The sequence below is a fragment of the Haematobia irritans genome, chromosome 1 (genome assembly GCF_050003625.1).
Source record: "Haematobia irritans isolate KBUSLIRL chromosome 1, ASM5000362v1, whole genome shotgun sequence".
Taxonomy (NCBI): domain Eukaryota; kingdom Metazoa; phylum Arthropoda; class Insecta; order Diptera; family Muscidae; genus Haematobia; species Haematobia irritans.
The window spans coordinates 236279673-236307491 of NC_134397.1; the positions used below are offsets into that span (position 1 = coordinate 236279673).

The following is a 27819-nucleotide window of genomic DNA, read 5'->3' on the forward strand; positions in this document are numbered from 1 at the left end:
TATAGGAATTTGACTTTTGTTTATTTTGACGACTGTGCATTTGCACTTTGATAGGGGACATATACGGATCGGATTTTTGTTTTTGGTTTTCAGTGCTACAAAAAAAACGTCCGTTTCTATTTTAAAAATTATAATTTATCACGAAATCAAAAAAAAAAAAATAATAATATTAAAATAAAAAAAAAAAATAAAAAAAGAACAATGTGAAAAAAATGTCTCATTTTTTTTCTCGTACGCATTAATTTTTTCACCGCGTTCTGTAAATATTGACCACTACTATTTCGTGTGTATGTGATAGTTTAAACTTGAATAACTATACATATGCGCGATTTAGTATTTGATTATGAAAATATTCCACCAAATGACCAATGTACAAAACTTTTTAAAGTGAAATTTCATTCAAGCAGTGGAATTTTTAATTATAATTATTTTTACTATGAAGATTTTGAGGAATATATAGTATATACATTGTTTGTTTAAAATAATTGTAATCATTTTTTAATATACAGCATTTTTACCATGTCGTGTATTACAATAAGCTGATTGCTAAAAAAACAATACTAATCTTCAAATACACAAAAACTTAAATGTCCTCTATTAGCAATTTTTAGTAAAACAAGATATTTTTCCCCCTATATAGGCAACTCTCAGCGAAATGGGTATTTCGAAATCGGTTTGAAAATATGTACTGACAAAAAATATTCAGATAATATGGAAGATTATGCAGCGTAATTTTAGGGCACGTTATAAACACAATATTAAGGACAAATTAGTTTAACAACAATATATTAATTAAAAGCAAGTTTATAATCTTAACTATTTTTTTTTTAATTTACAACATACAATTGGCTTCCCCCTGCTAAAGCATAGGTCTTGGAAGTGAGGCAAATTTTCCTTAATGTAAAGAACAGGATTTTTAAATTAAATATATCGAATTTAACTGATTTATTGAGTCTTTAGATTTAAGATAAAAACGATTCAAATATAGGCTACGATTTATTTTGAAAGTTTTGCACCTTTGATTTAAAGTTTTCTTGGAATTATGAAATAGTTTTGCAGTTTAAAATCCAAGTTATAATTTGGATTTTTTCACTGGCATCTGTTTGTTCGTGACTAGTAGCTTCATTAATACATCGCAAAAAGAGAATGGAAATTCGAAAAATGAGATCTGTATCATAGTTTTAATTCTTGAATACAAGTGAACTTGTTTTTTGGTGTACACTAAATTTAAACCCACCAGGAAGAAAGCTTTTGGTTAATTTTAGAAAATTTTGAATATTTTTAGTAATGTTTAACTAAACAGTATTTCAAACGCCGATATCACAAAAATAAGTATACAATATTTTTCGACAAATTCAAGAAAATTTTGTAGACATAAATAAATTTGTTCACTTGTTAAAGAAAATTTCATAGTTTGAAGTGACATACGAAGTTCATTATGGACGCATTTGTAGTAAAATTTACAAATTTAAAGAAACAATGAACTATTTTGTGAGAAATACGAATTTAGTAAATCTTTATGCTTAATTTGTGTATAATTTTTTCCCGTTTTTTAGTTCATTCAACTAACATATGCAAAAATTATTAGAGTTAAGGAAACTTTCTCCAAACATAAAATTTCTATGAACTAATATAAATTTAAATTGGCTTTTGTGAAATACAGAGTTCACTTTTTTTGAGTGTAGGGAAACTGACACGAACATGTTGCCAAGTTTACAGAAATGCATTTGAATTTAGTTAAAAAGAACGTCCTTCGTTGTGCAGGATCAAGCGTAATAAGTTGAATGCGTTATTTTAGCTAGAAAAGTACAGGTATCCAACGTAGCCCTATATGAATTATGTAGAGGGAAGCCTCTGAAGAGCGAAATCCCAGGGTCGCATAAATTTTTACCACTTTTGAGAGGTGTCCAGTGATGAGAGGTTAATTTTTGACCTATATGTTATCTATTTCACAAAATTCGTTACAATGATACTGGTTACCAAAGGAAAATTCGAAAAGTCTTCATTTCAATTTTTTCCAATGGTATGATTGAAATCGGTGAACGTGAATTTGTTAGTTATTGTGTTTGTTTTTCGTGTGCCTGTATAAATTTTATCGTGAACGTGAATTATTTCATAAGCATGATGTTGAAGAACTTTTATTCACGCTAATTCACGAAAAAATTCAATTCAATTTTCACGCACGACGCATTTTTGTTTAATCCCATTCACGAGACTTTGTATAAAAAAACGAAAATTTGTTGTCACGCACACACCCCTAGGGCCTTATGTGATTAATATACAGTTAAATCTCTGAAAAGTGGACAAACACGGTCGCCTACATTTTTTCCACATTTGTTCAGTTTTAGGAGGTGTCCGCTTTACACAGTGTCAAAGATTGTGGTTTCACTATAGTAATGTTATAACCAAAGAAGATATTTTCAAGCACGAAAAAAGCCAAAATAAGCGCTTTGAATATGCCCTTAAAACTGAAAAATATGCATTAAATATAAGCAAAATAAAAGTTTTTCAAATTCGTGTAATATAGAATTTTTTTATTTAATTCAAATTGTCATCGTTTTTACTATTACAATAAATTATTAGATGGTGTTTCAAGATGTCAAAAGAAATTTGTTTCCTTTTTTCTGTCAATATAAAGGGTGATTCTTTTGAGGTTAGGATTTTCATGCATTAGTATTTGACAGATCACGTGGGATTTCAGACATGGTGTCAAAGAGAAAGATGCTCAGTATGCTTTGACATTTCATCATGAATAGACTTACTAACGAGCAACGCTTGCAAATCATTGAATTTTATTACCAAAATCAGTGTTCGGTTCGAAATGTGTTTCGCGCTTTACGTCCGATTTATGGTCTACATAATCGACCAAGTGAGCAAACAATTAATGCGATTGTGACCAAGTTTCGCACTCAGTTTACTTTATTGGACATTAAACCAACCACACGAATGCGTACAGTGCGTACAGAAGAGAATATTGCGTCTGTTTCTGAGAGTGTTGCTGAAGACCGTGAAATGTCGATTCGTCGCCGTTCGCAGCAATTGGGTTTGTGTTATTCGACCACATGGAAGATTTTACGCAAAGATCTTGGTGTAAAACCGTATAAAATACAGCTCGTGCAAGAACTGAAGCCGAACGATCTGCCACAACGTCGAATTTTCAGTGAATGGGCCCTAGAAAAGTTGGCAGAAAATCCGCTTTTTTATCGACAAATTTTGTTCAGCGATGAGGCTCATTTCTGGTTGAATGGCTACGTAAATAAGCAAAATTGCCGCATTTGGAGTCAAGAGCAACCAGAAGCCGTTCAAGAACTGCCCATGCATCCCGAAAAATGCACTGTTTGGTGTGGTTTGTACGCTGGTGGAATCATTGGACCGTATTTTTTCAAAGATGCTGTTGGACGCAACGTTACGGTGAATGGCGATCGCTATCGTTCGATGCTAACAAACTTTTTGTTGCCAAAAATGGAAGAACTGAACCTGGTTGACATGTGGTTTCAACAAGATGGCGCTACATGCCACACAGCTCGCGATTCTATGGCCATTTTGAGGGAAAACTTCGGAGAACAATTCATCTCAAGAAATGGACCGGTAAGTTGGCCACCAAGATCATGCGATTTGACGCCTTTAGACTATTTTTTGTGGGGCTACGTCAAGTCTAAAGTCTACAGAAATAAGACAGCAACTATTCCAGCTTTGGAAGACAACATTTCCGAAGAAATTCGGGCTATTCCGGCCGAAATGCTCGAAAAAGTTGCCCAAAATTGGACTTTCCGAATGGACCACCTAAGACGCAGCCGCGGTCAACATTTAAATGAAATTATCTTCAAAAAGTAAATGTCATGGACCAATCTAACGTTTCAAATAAAGAACCGATGAGATTTTGCAAATTTTATGCGTTTTTTTTTTTTAAAAAGTTATCAAGCTCTTAACAAATCACCCTTTACTTCCATATGATGAAAAACTTCTTTCAACGTCTGCAGACGATACGGGGCAGTATGAAAAAATGTTCATACGAACGCTTCTTGACATATGGCTCCTTGGAATCTATACCAAAACGTAAAATTTGATTAATTTCTTTAAGAGGTTCGTACCCATTATTTCTTCGGATAGTGGCATTGAGTTTTAAAGAGTAATCTTTGTTTTCCAAAGAAGATACAGAAGCTCGAATTTCTTCTACAATATAAATAGATTATTTAAGCTCTAATCCTCGAGTTTCAAATTTTACAATTGCGTTCGTCAGGCTAGAAAAATTTTGCTTTTGAGTGTTAAAAATCGTTGCCAGATTTTTTTTGTTTTCAATATTAGTACAATTTTTGTAGAAAATTTGGACATGTTAACTTTTAGTTTATGTATATATGCTTTTATAAGCAAGAGAGTACAAAATATGCGTTAAAGTGCAAAATATGCAGAATGCATATGCAATATGAATTTTCAAGCGTATATCTTCTCTGGTTATAACGCAATGAAAAAATACGAAATTATAATAAAAATAATATCTAATAATTCATGGTATGAAATATAGGTAATAATAATAATATTATTATATTTTCGCACAAAAAATATTGTCCTATAAATTTGTAACTATTCGCGCCATTGCACTACACTATTCGTGTTCTTTTTGTATTATTGTTAGTATAATGTTAGAATAAAGAGAATTGTTTTGAGTAGTATTTAAAATGTTGTTTTAAGTAACTGTATAAGGCCTTTGTAAGGCTTCGTTACATATGAAAATAAATAAATAAAAAAAAAAATATCCAAAAGTGACAAAGAGAAGTATACGAGTCCGATCTTAAGAATCCTTTCAGCATAAAAAAATGCGCTTGCTATGAATTTGCATATGGCTGTGAGGGTATATAATTATCAGATCACCCACGTATTTTTTTCTAATAATCAATAAAACCGTACAAAATTCCAGTGTTCCAAATAGTTGTATCAAAACATTTTGCAAATATACAAGCTGTAACTCCAATATCTTCCTTCATTGATGATCAAAAACAAAAAAATAAGATTCATTCATAGAACCTAACAATATTGGGTGTACACTACACATTTCACGTGTTTTACTTGAAATAAGCAAACCCATAAACATCAATGAACCACTACTACTGTTTTGTTAATAGACTACGTGTATTGCCACTGTTTGTCCACATACATATGTTTGTTGGTATATACTATAATGGCTGCATTTGGCCTTCTCTGTTTGATTCACATATGGCCATTTCGTCCTTCCTTTTAAACATTTATCATATGTCTTTTATAATTCAACATCCAACAAAGAGAGCAATCAGCAAAAAGCCAATTGATTTTACTAAATCAACTGTGGTTCGTCGTCGTCGTCTCCTCTCTCTCTCTCTCCTTATGTCACACAGCTATTTCTACATTTTCGCAAATGACGAGAGATTACGAACATACGCTCTGACACAAAAAACCATTTTTGCTATTTCTTTACATTCTTCTTTGCCATAGGTTTCGTTGACGTTCATTGAAAAAGAATGAAAATGTATACAAAACGTCGACGAAAAAGTGCCTGAACCAAAAATCCATAAAATACGCAAAATATATACATATGTATGCTCAGACCACAAATACAAACAGAGGAAACAGCACGAAATTATACCTTATTTTTCTTCACAAAAAACAAACTCGAAATGGTCTTTGTCGTAAACAGAAAAAAAATCAAAAACAAAAATGAGGAATACCACCATCACCATCACTTAAACAAACTTTTATTTGATTGCTTTATACTCTCGGATAGCCAGTCACACGGATAGTCATTTCATTAAACATTCGAGATAACGAGAGGCGAGATCCCATCTCGATCCGAAGCTTCGTCACATCACACCACCACCTTACACCAGAGTCAATCAATGTTTATTTTGTTTTTGTTTTTTTTTTTTCTTTTTTCAATTTCATCTGTATTCTTTTGTTTGCCGTAACGGTAACAGTGAGAGAATTTTTGTAAGCTTTTATTCTTTTTCGCTATAGTTCCTTGTTCATATTAGTATTTTTGCACACGCCTAAACGTTTGCGTCCATACGCAACGTGACTTTGCGAAATGCCTTTTTTTAACACTTAACCCTCTAATGTCCAAGCCCGCCTTTAGGCGGACTTTATTTAATAAGGAAGGTTTTAGTAAAACACACCTTAAGACAACAAAAATTGGCAAAATAAAAAGAAAAATTATTTGGAACTATTCAAGAGGCTTTGCAGCGTATGCTGAATTTTACGGTATACATTTTTCTTGCTTAGTTCTCTTGCTTTTGTGTCGTTAACATTGAAAATTTAATAAGCTGGCAAAAAATGGGGCATTAGAGGGTTAATGCGTCTTACAGACTATAAGTTTTTCCGGACGGAATGTCTGTGTTTGTAAAGAATCTTGTGTGTCCAATCGATACGACCATTCGTTGATGACTAAATAATCGGTAAATGTGTTATCGATCCCATAAACATGCAGCAGTATCGATTATGCATTCGGACTTATCTTATGATGTGGCCAATATATGGGATATGTTCGACACGACTACTGTCGTCCGGATAATCTTCTAGTCTGCAAGGCGCATTACAGTGTTTTCGATCATTTTTTATCGATCCCGTTAACAAGCAGCAGTATCGATTATGTCTTCGAACAATATCTGGAATATGTTTGACACGAGCACAGTCGTCTTTAACTAAATTTCGACTTTTTTTAGGAGTTTTTGGGAATTGCTTCTATCGTGTTATATACAGGTTGTCAGTAATTTTCTTGCCCCAAGATAGGACGCTTTCATCCCCAAAAATCCCCAATTGAAATGAAAGTTCCTCACAAAAATCCCCAATAAATGTTCATAAAAAAATAACAGCTATAGAAAATTAGTAAAATCTTAAAAATGGAAAAAATATATAAAATTTTTGTTATACCAGCGAGCTGCAATAAAACCAAAATTTCAAAACACATCACCAGGAGATCGATGATTGTCCCTTAACGAAAATGGGAGTTCGGTCTCCATATATAGAGAAAGAAAATTTACTTCTAAGTACTCAAGTAATAAAATTGGGTTGTAGATTACCATGAAGGCGAACCATCACCATTATTTCTACATTTATGGGGTATAGTGATGTTATGTCTTTACTTCAGTAGACAACAGATAACTGAACTTTATTCAAATATTAAGATGAACTTACATACATACAAGTCGTGAATATGAAATGTCATAGTTAAAGCAAATGGATAATAAAGAACAATGTTACCATATTTATATGTAAATTTAGATATGATAATACGGAGTAATGACGACACTACACTCTCCCAGGCTTAATAACGGACATGATCCGAAAAGTGAGCAGGCGGTCTTCTCGTCCTATTAGATCGTCTAATGATGCTTGCATTACTATCTGATGGGATGCGCACTGGAGGTGTAGATGGTGCCGGTTCAATTGGTGGTTTATTGGTTGATGTCTCAATCCAGATTTCATCCTTTAATGGCTTGGAGTTACTACTTGGTTGGACCTGCTCTTCTACGGCTTCATCATCTCTTTGAACCTCAGTCTTTTGGATTTGATTGATATGCCTCTTTAACTTGTAACCACTATCCAATAAAACTTCATAGTGTAGATGTCCCCACTTTGCTGTGATGATACCAAACTTCCATACCGTCTTCCCCTTCTCATACCAATGTACTTGTACTGTATCACCAATGCAAAATTGACGAACTTTGGATTCAGATGGTTTAGACTTTTCTGGTTTACTTGGTCGGATGACATCTAGCTTGGATCTAATTTCTCGATTTAAATATAATTTTGCTGGTGTATCACCGCTGGCCAATGGTGTTGCCCGGTAGCGCCATACAATTTCTTGAACCTTTTGATATAATGGTGTTGTATCATTTTCCATAGCCTTGAGTTTGGTCTTCAAGATTTGAACATATCTTTCAGCAAGGCCGTTTGTTGCCGGATGCCCTGGCGCAATAAATTTCTGTAAAATTCCATTGGCTTCGCAAAATTCGTTGAAAGCAGCGCTTGTAAAAATTGTGGCGTTGTCAGAAACCAGAATTCGAGGCAATCCGTGCGTGTAAAAAATATTTTGCAATAAAGATATTGTTGATTGTGTTGTTGGTGCATTCTTCAAAATCCGTATTTCTGGCCATTTGGATTTAGCATCTACTAGGACCAGGAAGTGATGGTTCATAAATGGTCCGGCGTAATCGATATGAACTCGAGAAAAATTCTCCTCAGGCTCTTCCCAATGGTGCACTGTAACTTTTGGGGGACTTTTCCTTACTTTTGCACAATCTGCACAAGCTCTTACCATTCTTTCAATATCCATATCGATGCCGTTCCAAAACACATACCTGCGGGCCAGTTGCTTCATCTTTACAATTCCTATGTGGGTGTGGTGCAATTCTTGTAACATTTTTTCTCGTAGCTGTTTTGGAATAATAATCCGATTTGCTTTTAGAATTATGCCATTTTGAATAGAATACTCAGCTTCATTAATGTTTCCATTCGTCAAATCAGATTTTAATTTTGATAATTCCGGGTCTTCGTTCGTTGCTTTTGCTATAGTTAAAGCAGTTATAGAATTAGTTGAAATTTCGTTAAAAATTTGTTCTTGAACAATATTAATTTCTTGATCGAGAAAATGTATATATTCCGAATTTTGACTTAATGGTGCTCTTGACAAACAATCAGCATTCACATTTTCTTCTGCGCTACGGTGTTTCACATCATAGTCGAATCCTTGTAAAAACGATGCATATCTTAACAATCTTGCTGAAGTCATAGCTGGTATTTTGGACGACTGATGAAGAATTCTTGATAAAGGTTGATTATCGGTTATTAGCGTGAATTTTCTGCCGTATAAGTACATAAAAAGCTTGTCTACTGCAAATATGATGGCTAAAGCCTCCCTGTCCAATTGGCTGTAGTTCTGCTCGGCTTTTGTCAACGCACGTGAAATGAAAGCCACTGGCCGTTCTTCGCCTTCTACTACATTCGACAAAACTGCAGCAATGCCTGTAGGGCTAGCATCACACGCGACCGTTATCGGCAATGTTTCATCATAAGGCCGAAGAACTCTATCCGAAACTATTTCACGTTTTAGAGCATTAAAGGCATCTTGGCATTCTTTCGACCATACGAATTTTTTGTGCTTTTGTAAAAGTTCACGTAATGGATGGGTTAGGGTTGATATATTCGGAATGAATTTTGAATAATATGTTATCATTCCTAAGAAACGTTTTACACCGTCAGCATCCTTGGGATGTGGTAGCTCTGAAATGGCTTTTGTTTTGCTCTTGCATTTTGCAATTTTATTATGGCTTATAACATAGCCTAAATATGTTATTTCTGTTTTAAAATATTCGCATTTGCTCTGGTTTACATGAAGATCGAATTTGTGTAGCCTTTCAAAACATTTTTCTAGTCTTTGTAAACATTCCATTATAGAAAACCCACATACAACGATATCGTCAAAATACGATATGGTACCTTCTAGCCCTTGTAGTATCTGGTCTAGAATTCTATTGAATTCACTCGGTGCCGTTTTAATTCCAAATGAAAGTCTGTTCATTTTGTAGGTGCCTCGATGGGTAGATATAGTTTGTATTTCCTTGCTGCGCTCGTCAACTTGAATGTGGAGGTATGCTTTGTACAAATCAATTTTGCAGAAATACTTTGCGTTTTTTAAGCTGTTAAAAATTTCGTCTATACGCCGAATTGGGTAGTGCGCAGACTGTAGTTGTTGATTCACTCCAATTTTGTAATCTACGCAAAGCCTGACATTGCCATCTGGTTTTTGCACTACCACTAAAGGCGACCCCCATTCGCTGGTATTAACTTTAGTTATTATACCATCTCTTTCTAAATTGTCAAGCTCCTTTTCTACCTTCGCGCGCAGTGAAAAAGGAACTTGTCTTTCTCTCACAAATATTGGCTTAGCCCCATCTTGCAATTTAAGATTACAAAGGAATCCAGGTACACAACCAATTTTTGGTTCGAAAATTGCAGGATATTTCTGCATTATTTTTTCAATTGAATATTTTGAATACAGCTTACCTTGATCAAAACTTGTTGTGACATTATCAATTTCATTTAGATTTATTCCTAAATGCCTTATCCAAACGCGGCCCAGAAGTGCAGCATGATTAGAAGCTACTACATACATTTGCTCATTTGATAAAGTTTTATCGAACTGCACTTGTACATCCACAACACCCAATGGCTTAAAAATATCCCCGGTGTACGTTCGAAAAGCTACACTGGTTGGTTTTAAAGGTGAGCTGATGTTAAGTTTGTCGAAGTCGTTTTTGGGAATTAACGTGAACGCCGCACCTGAGTCTACTTCAAACCGTTGTCTTTTCCCTTCGATCAAAACATCAACAATAAATTTCTGCATCTCTACATTGGAGGATGATGTTTTGAAAATATTGAATATTTTGTTTATGCCGTAACCGTTTGTTTCGCAAACCTCCAGAGTATTGGCAGACATTTCTGTTTTGTTTTTATTCATTCTTTCTTTAATGCACACTAATTTTACATGGCCAAACTTTCCACAGGCGAAACATTTTACCTTATTCTTTTTTATTTTACACTCATTCGCAATATGGTTGGATTTTCCGCATCTAAGACATAAACCATCCAATCCTAGTTCGCTGTAATTTACTTTAGACTTTGCTGCTCTGCCTTTATAAACACTGTTTCTGCTTGCTCTGCCTCGGCTATGATCAACGCTGTCGTTTTTTTGAGTTGCCTTTCGAATTTGATTCACATTTGTCGAAGAACCTGCCTCATTATTCCCTATTGCGGTGTTGTCTATTTTCGCTGCTTCCAATGCTGATGATTTTTGCACAATATCCGAGAAAGATGCCGTTGGATTTTGAAGTAACTGTTCTCTTATGTGGCTGCTACGCAAGCCCCTTATAAATTGAGCTCTAAGAAAAATATCAGACACGGATTTCTGGCAATCACACACAAATGCACAATCTGCTGCTCTTTTTTGGAGAACCGAAACGAATTCCGCAATTGACTGGTCTTCATTTTGTAATTCGGACAGAAATTTATGTTGCTCAACCAAAATGTTCTTTTTGGGACAAAAATGCGACTCCAACAGTTCAATTATTTGTTCGTAATTTAGTTCACTTATAGCTTTTGGCGCTGCCAAAGATGTTAATAGAGCATAATTCGATGAACCAATGTATTGCAAAAGAAGTTTCGCACACATTTCTTTATCTGTAAAAACCTTCTTAAGTTGGAAATGTATTTCAAGACGTTCTTTATAATTTTTGAATGATTCCACTTTTGGATCGAACGATTCGAAGCTTGAAATCACGCTGACATTTGTTGTTGGAAGTACACTTTGGCTTCCCCCACTCATAGCTGTCGTCATTGCCGTAATCGCTTCTAATAATTTATGCATTTGTTCTTCCATATTTAAAGTCCTTTTTATTTAATTGATCGATGTTGATTTGATACAAATTTTTGATTTGCACAGCGTAAATTTAGTTATCTTTGGACTTTGACGTTTTGATCCTCGTCGCCATTAAATTGTTATGTCTTTACTTCAGTAGACAACAGATAACTGAACTTTATTCAAATATTAAGATGAACTTACATACATACAAGTCGTGAATATGAAATGTCATAGTTAAAGCAAATGGATAATAAAGAACAATGTTACCATATTTATATGTAAATTTAGATATGATAATACGGAGTAATGACGACACTACAAGTGATGAACACTGATGAAAAATGTTTTAGCCAAGTTGACTAAAATTATAAATTAGTGCTTAACTCCCCCTAATAAAATCATGTGTCCGTTTCTAGTCCAAATGCCGTGACTTTTGTATGCCGTGGAGCAATGTTTTCTTTTTAACATTTTGCCATTTTGCTTTGTGTTTATTTTAAAAAAAATAGAAATAGAATGAATTTAATATAAACCATTATTGTAGACTTGATTTAGTATACTGAACCGATTTCAAAAAAAAAAAATACCCACAAAAATGCCCAATTTTATGGGAATTCCCAAACAAATCCCCAAGACCCCTAATCAATAATTTCGTGCCCATCCACGAAAAAATATCCCCAATTTGCAGAAAATCCCCAATACTGGCAACACTGCAGAGGGGAGATACAACGCTTTTCTAACGCCAACAATGAAGCTATAAATAGAACTAAACAGCCTGCAATGGATGCTAGTGTGAAACGCAACACACATATCTCCTTCAGCGTATCTAGATAACTTTCAGGTAGAGGGGCTACCTTATCCAAAATACAGTATTAATGTATAGTGGGTTTTCAAATTCTGAAGTAGCAGCTAAAATTTTTCCGGAGGGGCATAAGTCCTCCAAGAGGCCTCTCTACGCTTATGTCATTTCCTTTCATCCTTTAACTAAACAGCTGTTAATCCAGATAATATAATCAGCGAAATTTAGAACATTTCTCGAACACATAGAAAAATGCCTTGGCTAGCCAAAGTCCAGAGAAAATTTGACCATATGGCCATACATAGTTAAAACTAAATCAAAATGGTTGATATTTTGCACTATAAAGGAGAAAGAATTGTCATTTTTGGTTCGTACTAGAAAAATCCCTATGAAGACATGCAAAAACTGTGGCCGCATGGGAGGACAGAGGGACGTCATTTTACATTGGTACAAGCCGAAAATCGACTTTTTTCAAAAAAAAGTCGGAGTCGAATGTGAATGTAAATGTGTAAGTTGAAAATCGACTTTCTGTCAAAAAAAAGTCGGATTCTATTTTTCAAATAATATATTTTTGATATAGCATATATCATTGGAAATACAATCCACAATACTTTATTGCTTAACGACCCTCACATAAAACAAAGATTTATTAAGGACAACCTATGGGAGCTATTATAGCCGGTTAATAAAAGCTTAGTAACTATCCTATATGCATTTTCATATACACCCGTTGGTGGGTCGCGTACGTAAAAAAACGATATTTTAATAATTGCCAATTTGGAAAAAGTCCAAAAGTTGATTTTTGAAGAACTAAATTAGTTTAAAGTCGACATTTCCCAAATAGTTCCCAATATAATCTTAAGAACCGATAAGTACATTGCATCTATGCCGTATGCAACAATATTACAAATGTAGTAATTACATATTAAACTGCTAAAACTAACACCCAGAAACTAAAAATTGAAGTTGACATTTAGGTATCTTCAGACTAGTCTTTTTATCGATTTTTAATACTTTTAAAAATCTACTTTTGATGCTAATAAAAAAAGACACTTGATTTCATTGATGAATTTAGCAAAAAAAAAACTAAAATCAATCTTTAAATGGAAATGTGTAGCAATTCTTTTTTTTTGAAAGTCGAAGGGTATGCTTTATAATAGAAAATGTTTAAAAAAAATTCTCCTATTTCAACGATTTTTAATCTCGTACAATGGACATAGATCACTTCTCGTAGTCGATTGGACAAATTCCTCCCAAAAGACTTTGTTGTAAAATTTTTCCAAATTCTTAAAAGTCGTGAGAATGACTTACAACTATCAGCGATATTTGTCCGTTGTCCGTCGGTGAACTAAATCCATGAGAGTATGCATGTCAGTGCAATATACCAACAACATTTCTTGCATATACACGTACGGATTTTGACTTCCAAAATGTGAGTGACTCATAACCTCCAGTATAAAGTACATTGACACATATATCTACGATTTACACTCAATTGTCAATAAGTTCATGCTATATATTTATAGCGGCTACTTTATTGTTATTATTTAAAATTCTAATTCCAAGATCACCACAAAATGCAAAGTCACAATCTGTACTTTGCTATGTGTGCTATACAATTGTTTCGTTTGTTTCTAAGAACGGAAATCCAAATTGAATCTCCTTTAAATGATTTTTCCATTATATGTCGTCGTAGAGAGCTGATGAAAGAAGCTCAAATGTTTTTCTAAGTATAAACAGAAAACAGCATTTATCGGCATGTAGTTTTTTCTCAAACACCTTGTTCTATTCAACATTATTCAACTCTGCGTGTATGTGATATTTCAGACCCATTCACACCATTGAATAATTTCGATAAGAAAAAGTGTAATAAATAAAAGATTCTTTGACAATAAAAGATATTATTTTCATTAATTGTTTTGTATCACCATGACTTGACATTGTCTAGAGAGGAGGATGTTAAAGCGATCTATCATATTGAAACGGAAGTCTATGTTTTTTAATGTACTACAAACTTGAACGATGTTTGGTAACGATTTTATGTTAATTTTGTCTAAATTTTATTTCTATAGAAAATTTTGTCAAAATTTAATTTCTATAGAAAATTTTGTCAACATTTTACTTTTATAGAAAATTTTGCCACCATTGTATTTCTATAGAAAATTTTGTCAAAAATTTTATTTCTATAGAAAATTTTGTCAAAATTTTATTTCTATAGAAAATGTTGTCAACATTTTATTTTTATAGAAAATTTTGTCACCATTGTATTTCTATTGAAAATGTTGTCAAAAATTTTATTTCTATAGAAAATTTTGTCAAAACTTGTATTTCTATAGAAAATTTTGTCAAAAATTTTATTTATTTCTTTATTTCTATAGAAAATTTTATCAAAAATGTTATTTGTATAGAAAATTTATATTTTTATATTTATTATAATTAAAATTAAATTAAACACTAGCAATTAAAGCTATCGGTTTAATATATAGAAAGTTTATGAAGTACCTCTTTGCAAAATCTACCAAAACATCGAGAATCCATCCTACCAAGCAATGAAAAAATCTGCCCTTTTTGATGGAATTCTACCGACTGTGGCAACCCAAGCAGATTGACTAATATAATTATGCATAGATTGCAATGGTACATAAAAATTATAAATTGTGTTACTACTGGTTTGACAAACAAAAAAAGACAAGATTTTGTGAAAGCTGGCCACTAATACTACCCTACTGTAAAGAGTAACAAAAAGCCAACATTTCGAATTTTTCAAAACTTTAAAAAGTCGTTTGTTCAATGTGCCTCGATTATCTCCCTAATAGTCGATTGGTCGATTTTTGTCACTATCAAAAGTCGACTATGTGATTTTGGTGAACATGATAGTTCGATTAATCCATTTAAAGATTACACAAAGTCGACTTCGATTGGGAAAAAGGTGCAACATTCTCGAATTTGATTGTCAAATATTAAAGACACTGTCATAGATTTTGGATTATGTATCCCTCACAATATTATGAATTAACAATAACTTTGGAGTGACAATATCTTCTAAGCGAAAATACAATGAGGGAAAAAGTAGTGTAACATCAGGGTAACATATTTTTTGCGAAACGAAAACGGCCTTAGACTTTTGTATCCCTAGCAATAAATATATCGTAATTCACTATTTCCACGAGAAAATAGTTAGCGCACAATCCTTGTGTATAGAGGGTTATGGTAGGAGTACGAGAACAAATCTAAACTAAAATTTTTGTAAAAAACGGAATTTATCTGCAAATTAGACAAATAAACTATCTGGTTGGTGAAGTAATTTTTCTATGACTTGGTATGCCCAGGCCTACAGGCCCCCTTCCATTGTGTATATCCCTAATATAAAGAATATATATATTATTGATCAGGTAGAAGTTCTAAAACGATCTATCGATGTACAACTGTCTGTAGTAGTCACTGTTTTTTTTTTTTATTCATGTTTATGGGGAGCAGGTTTAGTTCTAAGATGTGCTTTTTGAATCTGCCAATAAAACCCATCTCCCTATTTCATTTTTTGAGCGCCTTATTTGGACATTTCCTATCAAGAAGTAAGGGCAGTTCACGCAGATAATTCTTTTTAATATAGAGCCTATATAGACAAGTGTCTCGGGTTTTGTTTCTCAGCAACTATAAGCCGCAATTCTTCTTTGGCCCACCAAATTATGATCCTAATATGAATTATATCGATCCATATTTTGATATAATCCCCATATATTGGTAATTACTATATAAACTGTTAATAAATTGCAAACATTTTGTTTTGCGTGTTTGACATTTCGATATATATATATATTTTAGCAACCATTTGTGCTCAGCTGATTATAATACACCATCTGCAAAACTTTTGACCAAGTATTGTTATAGGAATACGAAAAGAAGGCATTTTAAAAATAAAATTTAATAACATTCAAATGTACATTTAGAAAATATTATAGCAAAAATAACAACAAGCTGTGATAAAAATGTCACATTGATTCATTCACTTACCTCTGAAACCGATTCCTCATCCGATTCGGAAAGATCCGTAACAGGTGGTGGATATAATTCCGTATCGGTATCCGAATTATCGCTGGTTATGATGTTCTGCAGGACATTCGAAATAGCATTCACATAACCAACCGAAGACGCAATCGATGATGAATTCGATGATGTTGATGTTGAATTTGAGCGGGAATTATTGGCAGCAGCCGATGATGCAGCTGCAGCGTTTTTTAGTTTTTGTTTAAGTGCAGCAGCAGCGGCGGCGGCCGCTTGTGCTCCAGCACTTGATGAACCACCTCCTTTCGCCGCTGCAGCAGCCGCTGCCGCCGAACCAACCAGTAATGGTAACGCGGAGGAGAATTTCAAATGGGCATCTTTTGAAGACCCCCCTTTGGCCGATGATGAGGCAGATGTTAGTGCAGACTTACCGGTTGATACAGCAGCAGCTTGTTGCTGCAATGCTAAAGCTGCTGCCGCCGCCGCAGCTGCTGCCGAGGAAGATTTCTTCAATCGAGAAGAAGAATTTCCACTACCGGTATTAAGAGCTGATGATGATTTACTTGAGGTAATTGTGGGTACAGTACCTGTTGCCGTCGATGTTATGGCTGGCGATGGTACTGTATTTAAGGCTCCCAAATCAACATCTTTCCCAGTTGTTGTTGCAGATGTCGATGTTGGTGTTGCTGCTGCTGCTGCAACTGATGAATTGGCGGAATTATTGTTGTTTGTGATGATGGTTGCTGAATTAGTAGCAGTTGAGACATTCGCATTAGATGTTTTTGACATTTTATTGCCATGGGCAGTGCTGATAACTGCAGCGGATGAGGAGCTTGTTGAAGCGGCGGATGAGGTGTTAGTGGAATTGGTGTTGTTGTTATTAACTTTTAACTTGATTTTTGAACTGGCGTTGCAGCTATTCGTATTCTTCAAACGAGCTGCATTTGCTAAATTCGTTGCGGCAGCAACAGATGCAGCAGCGGAGTTATTGTCCAACAAATCGTTTGATGATATCGCGGGTGTTATTGATTCCGTTGCATGGGAATTATTGTTGGAATTAGAGGCAGAGGAAGAAACTGAGTTGGAGGAATTTTGACGGCTTGCTGTTGCTGCTGTGGCAGCAGCCGCATTTCCCTGCCGTGAGGACTTTTTACTATTGCTATTGTTTTTGTTGTTATTATTAACGGGGGTGGTGGCAGCTGCGGGTGCTTGTTGGGGATTGGTGTTATTATTGTTGGTAGCAATTGTCGCTATTGTGGCAGCTACTGCTGTAGCTGCGGCCAATTTTAAACTATTGCCGTTGTTACTGTTTTTCTTATTTTTGTTGTTGGATTTTGTTGACTGCTGCTGCTGGTGTTGGTTAATGTCTATTGCTGATTTGTTGTTATTGTTATTTTTCGAGTTTGTCCCAGCCGTTCCTTTATTCAAATTTTTATTTTGATCATCTTTATTCATTTTTTATATTTTTTATTTTGTGAATTATATTTTCGATATTGTACACAAAAATTTTCGAAGTATTTTCTCTTATAAATCTTTCCAAGATTGTTATTTCTTCTTCTTCTCTGGTTGTTGATTTTTTCTGTTATATTTGAATCACTTTTTTCGTGTATTTTATATTTTTCGTATATTTGTTTTGTTGTTGTTGTTGTTATGACTTTTAATTATATATTTTTTGAATTTCTATAAAATTCTTTCAAAGCTTTGTGTTGAATTTTCTATAATAATAATAAATCAGGCGCAAATTAAGTTAAGGGTAAAATGACATAAATTTCATGTTTAATTTTTTTCAGTTTCTAAACGATTAAACGGATGTAATTCGAAAAAAAGTGGACACAATGACGCAATGCACAATGAAAACAAAACCAACTCTACACACAGAAATTCCGTCCACCGATTAACCAACAAAATTGAGGGGGGAAATGTGTGAACAAAAACACGTTAAATTGCTCATCAAACTATGAGGAATTGAAATATAATATTATATATTTTTTTTATATTTTAGATTCCAAAGGATCTAATAATCGTTCAGTAGACGCGGTTGATGGGCGTTATCAATTTAGATTCCGGAAGAAAATTAAATTTTTCGAAGGAAGTATTGTGATTTTTTGCAACGCAGATCGCTCTCTTTTTTAAATTTTGGAATAAAGGCATTCAATAATCGAAAGGAAATGTAAGGAATTATTTCGATAGTAATTATTAATAATAATTTGTAAAGAAGCAGCGGGACTTGCATACGATACTACAATCAGAGATTCATAAGTGAACACAAACGAAAGTCATGGCTAGAGCACCTAACGAAATGTATCTTAGGCTCAGTAACTGGTAAGTTAAGGGCCATAGTAAAATCTCTTTAAATCCCCGATGGGATTTAAAGACCCAGCCTTGGGCAGGGTGACATCGACAGATATGCGATATGAGATGTGTAAGGGTTTTGCAATCGACTGTTCACAGAGAATGTTACAACGACGATAGCGATTTGTTGCGAGTTCTACGAGCTAAAGACACGCCACAATATACCTCTGACGAATCACAATTTTTTGGAATCACGTATTGAGGTAAATAATCTTTGCGATCTGTCGTCTCTCACCGGCATTCAAAATACTATACCCCAGCCACGTCAGTCATCAACATGATTTCTGTAAACTGTACAACACAACAACAGCTTTGTATGCAGTGACACAACATAACAAAGGGGGTCTTAACATGCTCGTAGCTCATGAAAATATAAGATAAGTGTTCAATGTTAAGAGAGTGAGAGAGCTGGGACTGTCAGTAGTGAAATCTGCAAGCAGTAGATAGAAATCCATCTCCCTGAAAACACAATTTCAATCCTCAATGCGTAGAACAGGAATTCCAGATCAAACAGCATACCAGACATACCTGAACAAACTTCATGAGGGTATTATAGCTACAAGTTCAGATGTTATTACCAGTCGAAAGTGAGCTTCATCACTCTTAACGATTTGAATAAAGCTCACGATTTTGTTCAGGACCATACCCATATATTAAATAACGAATGTCGTTATTCTCGATATCTAAGGAATTCCAGATACTGAAGATGTAGATTTCAAACGTAACGGTAATTTTCGTGAAGAGATTTTCATGAGTCACGATAACTCTTCGCAACGAATGGACGACTAATATCTTCCCATCGGCCGAAGACCTTTACTTTCGACGAGTGTTAGTTTGATCAAAATTCAAGTGGTTTTCATCGATATACGCGGGAGTCTCAGTCTACATTAACTAAGGTATAGTTATTTAAAATGTTGTTGGGTGTATGACAATGTTATCTTATCTCTATGATAGGTTGTCAAATTTGTGTCCAAACGTAAACATAAGTTTGGCAAATTGAACATAGGCATTGTATTTCATATTGCTAATGAATCAGTAATATTTGCCATTATTTATTTAATAACACCAGACCAATAAAGGCCTACAAAATATCATACATTATAATAGAAAACTCCAAGTTCTAATGAAACCTATATCTCTAAAAATATCAATTTTTTATATATCGAAGTGATTTCAAGAATTGTTGGTACAACTTATGAGCCATAATTTCATGTGATTGTAATTTGTAGATTAGATGACGCCATCTATTGTCTATAAAAATTAAGTTTTTCACTAAGCAGAGTTCGGGAATTAAAAATTGTGTCTACATGTTCACTAATTACTAAATTATACATATCGTGTTGTGCGAGTTGGTATTTGTAATTAGCAACAGAGTTGTAAAATAGTGCCGAGTCCATTTCAATATAAAATAGAAATAACTAAAATAGTTTTAATTGATCTAACACTCAACACGATGGATGAATGATGAATAACTCAATAATTCCTTCGTATGGATCCACTGCAGGCGTCACAGTCGCTCGGTGAACTAAACTTCGGCGTGTTGGAGACACGAAAGTTACGTGGTGCTACCATGCCGCTAATATTAATAGTATAAAACTGAAATAAATACCAAAATAATCCAAAAACTTATTAGTGTTAATAAGGTCATAAAATGAACTTCATTCTACCAATAGATTCTATTTGATGTGGCTGGTAAGAAAAAGCGCCCGCATTTATTCTGTCATGACGAATATTGACGAGCATGATCGTTGTTTAAAAATCAAGCTCCATTGTATATCGGGAGCTGGTGAATAATGAGGTTGTTGTTTTCTGAAAACATGGGTGACGTTAGTCTTAACAATTTTGAATTTTCACCACTTGCGCATTGATGCTGGGACTCCAAACCATAGGAGAGGACAACGGATACTCTCATATTTACTTTGGATCGCCACATTATCTTTGCTCCACGTTCTACATACGCCTTCCACGTTTACTCCTCTGCATATTTATTTGAGCGGAATAAGCTGTCATTTTGCCACCGATGTAGATATCAAGAATGGACATCTTGTTGTGGGAGGAGAATGACTTCTTATATTACTAGCAAGGGTATGATTTTTACCTCGCTCACGTGTAAGAGTGGGAAAGACCACAATGGGGACAAACAATCACTTTGGTTTCGATAACTTTTAGGATCCAATTCGTTTTTATGATACATCAACTTTTGAAATGCCTTGCCTTCTTTCAACCTGAGATAGACGACTGCATTTACTTGATTATATTGGATAAAACACACTTCTCAATTGGAATTGGGTTTAACTTCTAGAAGGGACTCCAATCGCTAACTGCGGCGCAAAAGGGCAGTTATAATATTTCCGGATGAATATAGTTCCTACTACCAAGTTCTCGGACAAATTGTATCTTCTAGATTTGGGATACCCGTCAACATTACGAGTTATCTATAACTTCTGAATGACATTATAGTGAAAAGCGTGCCTATTTTTGAAGATTACTTTTTATTTATTTATTTATTCAACAACGTAATATAAAAAGCTGAAACAGGCCAAATAAAACTATATTACATCTCATAATACTGAATAAAAGAAAAAAAAACTTATGCATACGGCTAGAGAAAAATATAAAATTATTCACTCTCCTTAGAATATACTACTGAATTTTGCAAAGCTTAAGGCACATGAAGATAAAACTTTAATGTAATAAAAATACAATTCACAAATTGAGATCTAATAACTTTTTGTAAAGAAAATAGCCTTAGCTTTGTAGCCTCCTCTCTATTAGGGTCGATTCTACGATATAGTCGCAATATGACCGTATTACCTGAATAGACTGTCTAATAGTTTACCTTATTGACACGGCTGACATAGTAGTCTCATGAATTCCGACAAACAAATTAACCCTGAAAAAAAGTGATCATTTGCACATCTAAATCAGCTGATTCAGCGAAATATATATTTGCCCCTCTGTCTACATCCACTTAACATGCATCTAGCGGAAATAAAGAGCAAAGTACATATACATTTTTTACAATGCTTTCTTTAATTAATCAAATACATATGTACATGTACGTACATATTCCCTTTTGCAAATTCACTGTGAACATTCGAACTAAAGTTTAAAAGTGTTGAATTCACTCTGATAATAAAAAAAGTCCGTCGATCATCAGTAGGGAAAAGTAAAAGAAAAACGTGTAGTCGTTGAATGGACCCGAATTTCCAACAAAAGTCTGTCGATTACATGTAATTGAAAGTTAAAGAAAATTGGGTACCAGCTTGATTGTTTAACTGACTGAACGGACCCGGATTACCACGAATTCTATACGCATTGCCCGTCGTTGATAAATTGATAACAAAAAAATCATTTCAATATTTATATTGGTTAGAAACATGTGGTGCATAAGTATGGTACCCTCATATATTTCCACACATTTTACATTTTGACTTTTGTCCTTTCTCTGCTTTTATTACACACTGCACTCCACACACTCTTCTCTCACTAAGGTTTCTCTTGTACAATTAAAGGCGAATATATAGTTCGGCTCTCTCAATAATATAATGACGATTCGAAGGAACCGACATTTTTAAACTAATGAAATGCATTTTTATTCCTATTATAATTAATAAAAAAAAAAAGGAACAATAAATAACACAAACGAACATACGAAAATTTATAATAAGAAAAAATATTACAATGAAGCACGTACAGAAGATGGCTCATAAATGCACAAAGCGAAACTCAAGGAATTTCTAGCAATTACGATGGTATAAACGAGTAGTGTCGTCGATGCTATTTGAATTTTGCTTTCATCCCAGCGTAGTACTCTGTAGGATAGTTAAAAATCCCAAAAACATATTCCAGTGTCATAAAAACAATGTATATTTCCCAAATATACAGAGTGATTATAAGTTAACAGAAAAAAAATAGTTAAATTATCAACATTTTCGACAGAGTCGACTGCCGTGAATTTTATGTTACGGCGAAATCGTGTCGAGTCCCATCCAATCAACAACATACACACTCACAAACTCTAAAATACAATTACACCCATCATGGGTCGGTCAACTACATAAAGAGAGACGTGCAACGAAACTACAGTCAAAAAGGAACTGAACGATTGAAAAATGTTGATTAAAGGGGCGTGTTGGTAAAAAGGGCGTTAAAAATTCGTATAATATTTTATATAATTTTTCTCGAAACATTATTAATATTATTTTTATTCTCCACACTTGGGCACTTTTCATACGTTCTTCTAAATGGTAGCCACAATTTTATTTCCTCATAACGATTGGGAGATGGCGACGTCAATTTTTTTTTTCTTCTTCAGACAAAAAAAATCAGGTTTTCAAAGCCTTTTTTCACATTTTATGCCTTTAATTATTTCGCATATTCATTTTACAAATTATATAAATTCCATTCATTTCGTTTCACGGCTAAAGTATAATATTGAACCTTTAGTTTGATTTTCATGCACAGTTAATATATTTCTTTCAATTATTCACCAAAATTTTTTCAAGAATTTTCACGATGTGCTAACGAAACTTGAACGAAATTCATTTACACACTTACACCGACTACTACTAATGCGAGCAGTGCCACAACCAATGCGGCGAATTTGTCATACGGCGGCTACGAAATGTATGAAATATGCACAGGGTTGATTAGGGAACGTACGAAACTGTCGGTTACCAAAAAATTCAACTGTTCATTTTTCGCTGCAATCTTTAGAACATTAAGGCCATCAACACGGATTTCGCAACCTCTTTTATTTTTTTAGAGCAAAAAATATACTTGCTTTTCTTTTCTTAAATTAATATCGAATGGCCCAAATAATTCCAAAAAAATATTCACACACGCACTCATGTAATTTTTTTATTGCACCATTATATATCTCGCTATACTCTTCGCGAATGATTAATTGGAAATCTTTTGTCCAATTTCCTAAATTTTTTCTTCACTCTTAAACTAACCTCAATTTATATGCAAAAAACGCGTGTACTCTTTGTTGTGAATTAAAAGTGACTGAGCTCAACGTTTTCGCTATATCTTCTCATTTACACACTCACACATTTGCTTCTTACAAGACAAAGAATAAAAGATGAATTTTAAGCTTAAGAAAAACGTATTACCATCGAAACTTTATGAAATTCCTAAAGCTTGAGGTTTAAATGTTACTTTTCTACAGCACTTTTATAGTTTTTTGCGGATTAAAATGCGATATTTTAGAATTTCCCGGATCTATAATTTACACCCATCTACGAAACTTACACAGTTTATTGCCACTGTATCGCAGTTTTGCTTTGGGCGAATTCAATTTTGAAGCATAGATGTATTTTGTAGGTAGTGTTGTTCCGATGGTTTGTCAAATCTTAAATAATTTCTACATATCAAAAGAAATGTAATTCGTTTTTTAAATGGAGAATTTATTAAGGAAGTTCCAGAAAGAAGAATTTCCTTCAAATTGCATTTATTATAATTCTACTCATTTACTTATAAAATTTGCAAGGCAATGAGGAACGTGACATATGACAAAACATGCCTGTGCTCATTTGTAGGAAGAACTCAATCATATATATAATTTACTAAATGTTATAGAACTTTTGGGACATGGAAACAATCTTTAGTAAGGCGGAAAACCTTTAATGATCTGAAATTAAAAATCATTCATGCATAGGTTGAGAGTAATTCTAATTTTTCTCCATGTTTGGTATACAAAATTGATGTTTTCTTTATGCACAATAGCGGTCTATAGTATTGTGAATAAATTGCATTTTCAATTTTATTTGTTCGAAGTTTCACACATATTAAGATATTATAATCTTTTTATTGCGGCCCGTCACAGATTAATTATCCAGAACTAAAAACGCTTATCATGAGAAGGGCTCATTGTGAATAGATAATACAGAATTATTAGCTATTCACAATTTGCGGAATATCTTTTTACAATAAAATCAAGGAATTATCTGTAAAAAGAAAACCCCATAATAGATCTGTTCACGAACTTTATCTGTAAGCATGAGTGGTTCGTAAAAAAATGAAGAATAGTTTATTTATAGGGCTGTTTTTAGCACTGGATGCAACATTTGTATGGGCTATCCAGTATATCATTGCACTGGTGTTCTATCTAGAACCAAAGACCAAGGAAGGTATAGACATCTTTAGTGAATTCACAGCGCTGTAGTTTGTCTGCACACCGTAGATGGCTCTTTTTCGTCTGTAAATGAGTGATTTTTTAATTTGGCTTTAATTTGTTTTCTTTCCTTTGTTCTCTTGATGAAACACCTAATATTGTAAAAGCATATAAAATTCTATACATCCACACCTTTTTGTAATGCAAATTGACTGATTTGTACGATGGACGTAGGCTTGGAAAATATCTGAAAAATGAGTTTCGACAATGCTTCACCAAGATACCTTGCACAATTTTAAGCGTAATAACAATTATTTATATTTATACCTTGCACAATTTTAAGCGTAATAACAATTATTTATTGTGTTACTTTTTTCATCGTATGTGCGCCTGATCTGTCTCGAGGTTGAAATATATTCAAGCGTGTTTCGTGAGGTGTCACACTTAAGAACATTTTTTCTGTGTGGAACATTTTTTAAAACAAATAAATAACATATATCGAAACTTTAATGCGTTTTTATGTATTTTGCACATTTTATTGAGCAAAATCTGTTGAATATGCCACTAAATAAAATTTTATAAGACTATCTAAAATTTGAACGAAAAATTCTTCTGACTGATATATATTTTTAGGGGTTGTTTTTTTTTTCTTTTTTCCACATTCTACCGTAACTTTCTGTCTGCAAATAAAATATATTGCAGAAAAAAACAGCTGTTTACATTTTTGGATCAGAATCCTAAAAAGTTTTCACACGTGTGAGTCAGAACAATTAACTTTTTAGAGGTGTTAAAAATGTGTGGTGTAGAGGTGTACACGTGAGTAATATCGTACTCAGTGTGCGACGGAAAAAATCTTACTAACACACACTCATGCACGATATTGTTTGGTAGGACTCACGCACACTTACGAAAAAGAAAAGTTGTACTCACGGACGAAAATGTCGTGACTCACGAAAAATACCGTGACTCATGAAAAATATCGCGACTCACGAATAATGTCGTGACTCACGAATAACTTTATGAGTAATTTAATTTAATTTTGGGACGTGTCTGAAAACATGAGCATGATTAAAATCAAGATCGTTATTAAAATCTTAACATCCCAGGTGTCATTAAAATTGTAAATGAATTCATTTATGTCCGTGGCCGGGATTATTTTCGTGAATGTATTTTTCCGAAATTCGTTACTCACGCACACTCACGAAGAAATCATTTTCGTGACTCACGTTTGATTTCTAAAAATATTTGCAAAATTTGCTGTGTCTATGAACTTTACACACTCCTCCTACATTAAATTTGTATTCCAGCCTTTACCTGCCAGTTTTGTCATGACAACACTGAGGAACCTATCAGATAGAAAATTTTGTAAAATTAATATATATTTTTTTTTTTTAAATTGCTGGCTCTCGATCGATAAGTATGATCTGTGAACCTAATTTCAGTTTACCCCAAAAAATTCAGTTGCATTCTCTGAGGCAATCCAATAATGAAAATAGTCAGATAAATCCACCAGTTCCAGTAAGACCCAAAATCTCTTATATTCAAAACGACTATGATATAATGCCGAAGTTCTCTGATCAATTTGTCCATTTGAACACTGTGCTGTCATTAAAGGAAAACAATTACTTAAGATGCCGCTGGAATCAATTTCTGAATAAAACACCTAATGTGTATGTAAAGATTCGTCTCTATTCGTCCGTCAAAAGAGAGATGAAGTGCGTATATAGTTTTTAACCAAGCCACTGTCACTGTTTAATGTCAACTGCTGTTTTTTTCAGAGTATTAAAAGCTCGAAGAAAAATACTAACGGGCAATTTTTATGGTGCTGATAACAAATTAGCTCCTATACCACAGTTGGCTGATCCAAGAAAATGAAAAAATAAACATTGAAAGCAGGCCTAAATCTTATTGATTAATTCCTCTGCAAAATCTATAGTGATTTAATTTTATGGATCGATTATGAATAAAAGATATCTCCTCATAATTCTCTTCCTTAGCCGATCTTTATACCTTGTCGTTTGGTCGTGAGCCATAAATCCTGCCATGTAGACCATCGTTGTTGTTGTAACAGTTTATTGTGATTTCATCCATTTTTACGTTATACGCTTTGGTACTTCAGCTTGTAGCCAGATCGAGAAACTCTGCGACAAATGTGGGATGTGTCCAGAGTGATTTGGTTGCAAGTTGGGTTGGTTTAGCTGGGCAAGAGAAAAGATGACGCGTGTCATGTGGCCCTTGGTTGCAAATTGGACATACGTCAGCTACGTTGCTATCGATCACTGATAGGTAAGAATTGAGGCGGCTGCACTTGCCTGATCTTAATTGGGCTAAAACTACCCCAGTCTGCCGTAGAAGGTCTCTTTCCTCCGGTGCTATGGGCGGGCGGTGGTCGGACTCTGAGAACAGGATAAACCTTGTAGCTTCTCATCGCTTCAGCTACAGTATCCTCATGAATCCTGTTCAAACCTGCCTGGTACGCTAGAGGCTCCCTTTTGTAGCGCTGGATCTCGCGCTCTAGATGTTGTATATACGTTCCTGGGATGATTGATGCAGACCATCCTGATAAGATTTGCCGGACTAAGCCTACCGACCCAAGAATCAGACTACTGGAGATCAGGTGATCGACCCTTTTGGCTAGACTAATGATCTGAGCCGGTTAAATAAAACAGTATTTTGGTGCAACTGGTTTCTTTATAGGCATACTTTTTAATTTCAACCTTTATCCCAAATAGAAAAGTCAGTCGAATGGAATTTGTCCAATTTGACAGCAGATGTGTAATTGAAATGAAGGTAGATCTGTACCATTGGTGGTGGGAAATTATTTCGGGTGGACAATCGCATGCTCAAGTTCAAGTACGTGTGCTTGGTTAATTAAACACGATTGGGAAAATATTGCCTTTCCTTTTTTTGATTTGGTGTAAAATTTTCGGAACACGCTTGCCTTGAATTCGCGTTTCAACATTTGTTGGATATTTCTCTGAACACATTAATTCGAGCTTTCACCAGTCGAACGATTTCAGGGGGTTTTTAAGACCAGTACCATTATCGCGATTTCTTATACATTTGAGCTCGCCAACAAATGCCATGAAATTGTTATTTCTAGTTTGACATATGTAGAAGAATAAAGTTGGAAACACTGCATTTCAGCAACTCTGTAGTCTA

The 27819-nt window shown here is 34.2% G+C and overlaps 2 protein-coding genes across 6 annotated transcripts in view; one reads left to right on the plus strand and one right to left on the minus strand.

The window, feature by feature from the left end:
* mask (multiple ankyrin repeats single KH domain) overlaps window positions 1–23799 on the minus strand; it is a 69870-nt gene extending 46071 nt beyond the window's left edge. For 4 of the 5 annotated variants that reach the window (XM_075298570.1, XM_075298634.1, XM_075298500.1 and 1 more), the window contains exons 1-2: window positions 23657–23799; window positions 16194–17899 (exon numbers count right to left, since the gene is read on the minus strand). In XM_075298570.1, the coding sequence (XP_075154685.1) occupies window positions 16194–17639 (1446 nt within the window). In that variant the 5' untranslated portion in view covers window positions 17640–17899; window positions 23657–23799. Of the gene's footprint in view, window positions 1–16193; window positions 17900–23497; window positions 23513–23656 lie in introns of those variants that run through there. The other variant, XM_075298426.1, reaches the window with a different exon arrangement.
* A 2184-nt stretch (window positions 23800–25983) lies between these two features.
* Window positions 25984–26641, plus strand: LOC142219563 (uncharacterized). Its single transcript, XM_075288496.1, has 2 exons — window positions 25984–26372; window positions 26436–26641. Exons 1-2 carry the CDS (start codon window positions 26077–26079, stop codon window positions 26530–26532), a joined length of 393 nt encoding a protein of 130 aa, XP_075144611.1. The 5' UTR covers window positions 25984–26076; the 3' UTR covers window positions 26533–26641.
* Window positions 26642–27819: the final 1178 nt, after the last annotated feature.

Bases quoted from the DNA above. Each gene is read 5' to 3' on its own strand.
- LOC142219563 (XM_075288496.1), top strand. From the start codon at position 26,077: ATGATCTGTGAACCTAATTTCAGTTTACCCCAAAAAATTCAGTTGCAT. The intron at 26,373-26,435 runs GTGCGTATATAG...TGTTTTTTTCAG, and splicing joins TCCGTCAAAAGAGAGATGAA to AGTATTAAAAGCTCGAAGAA.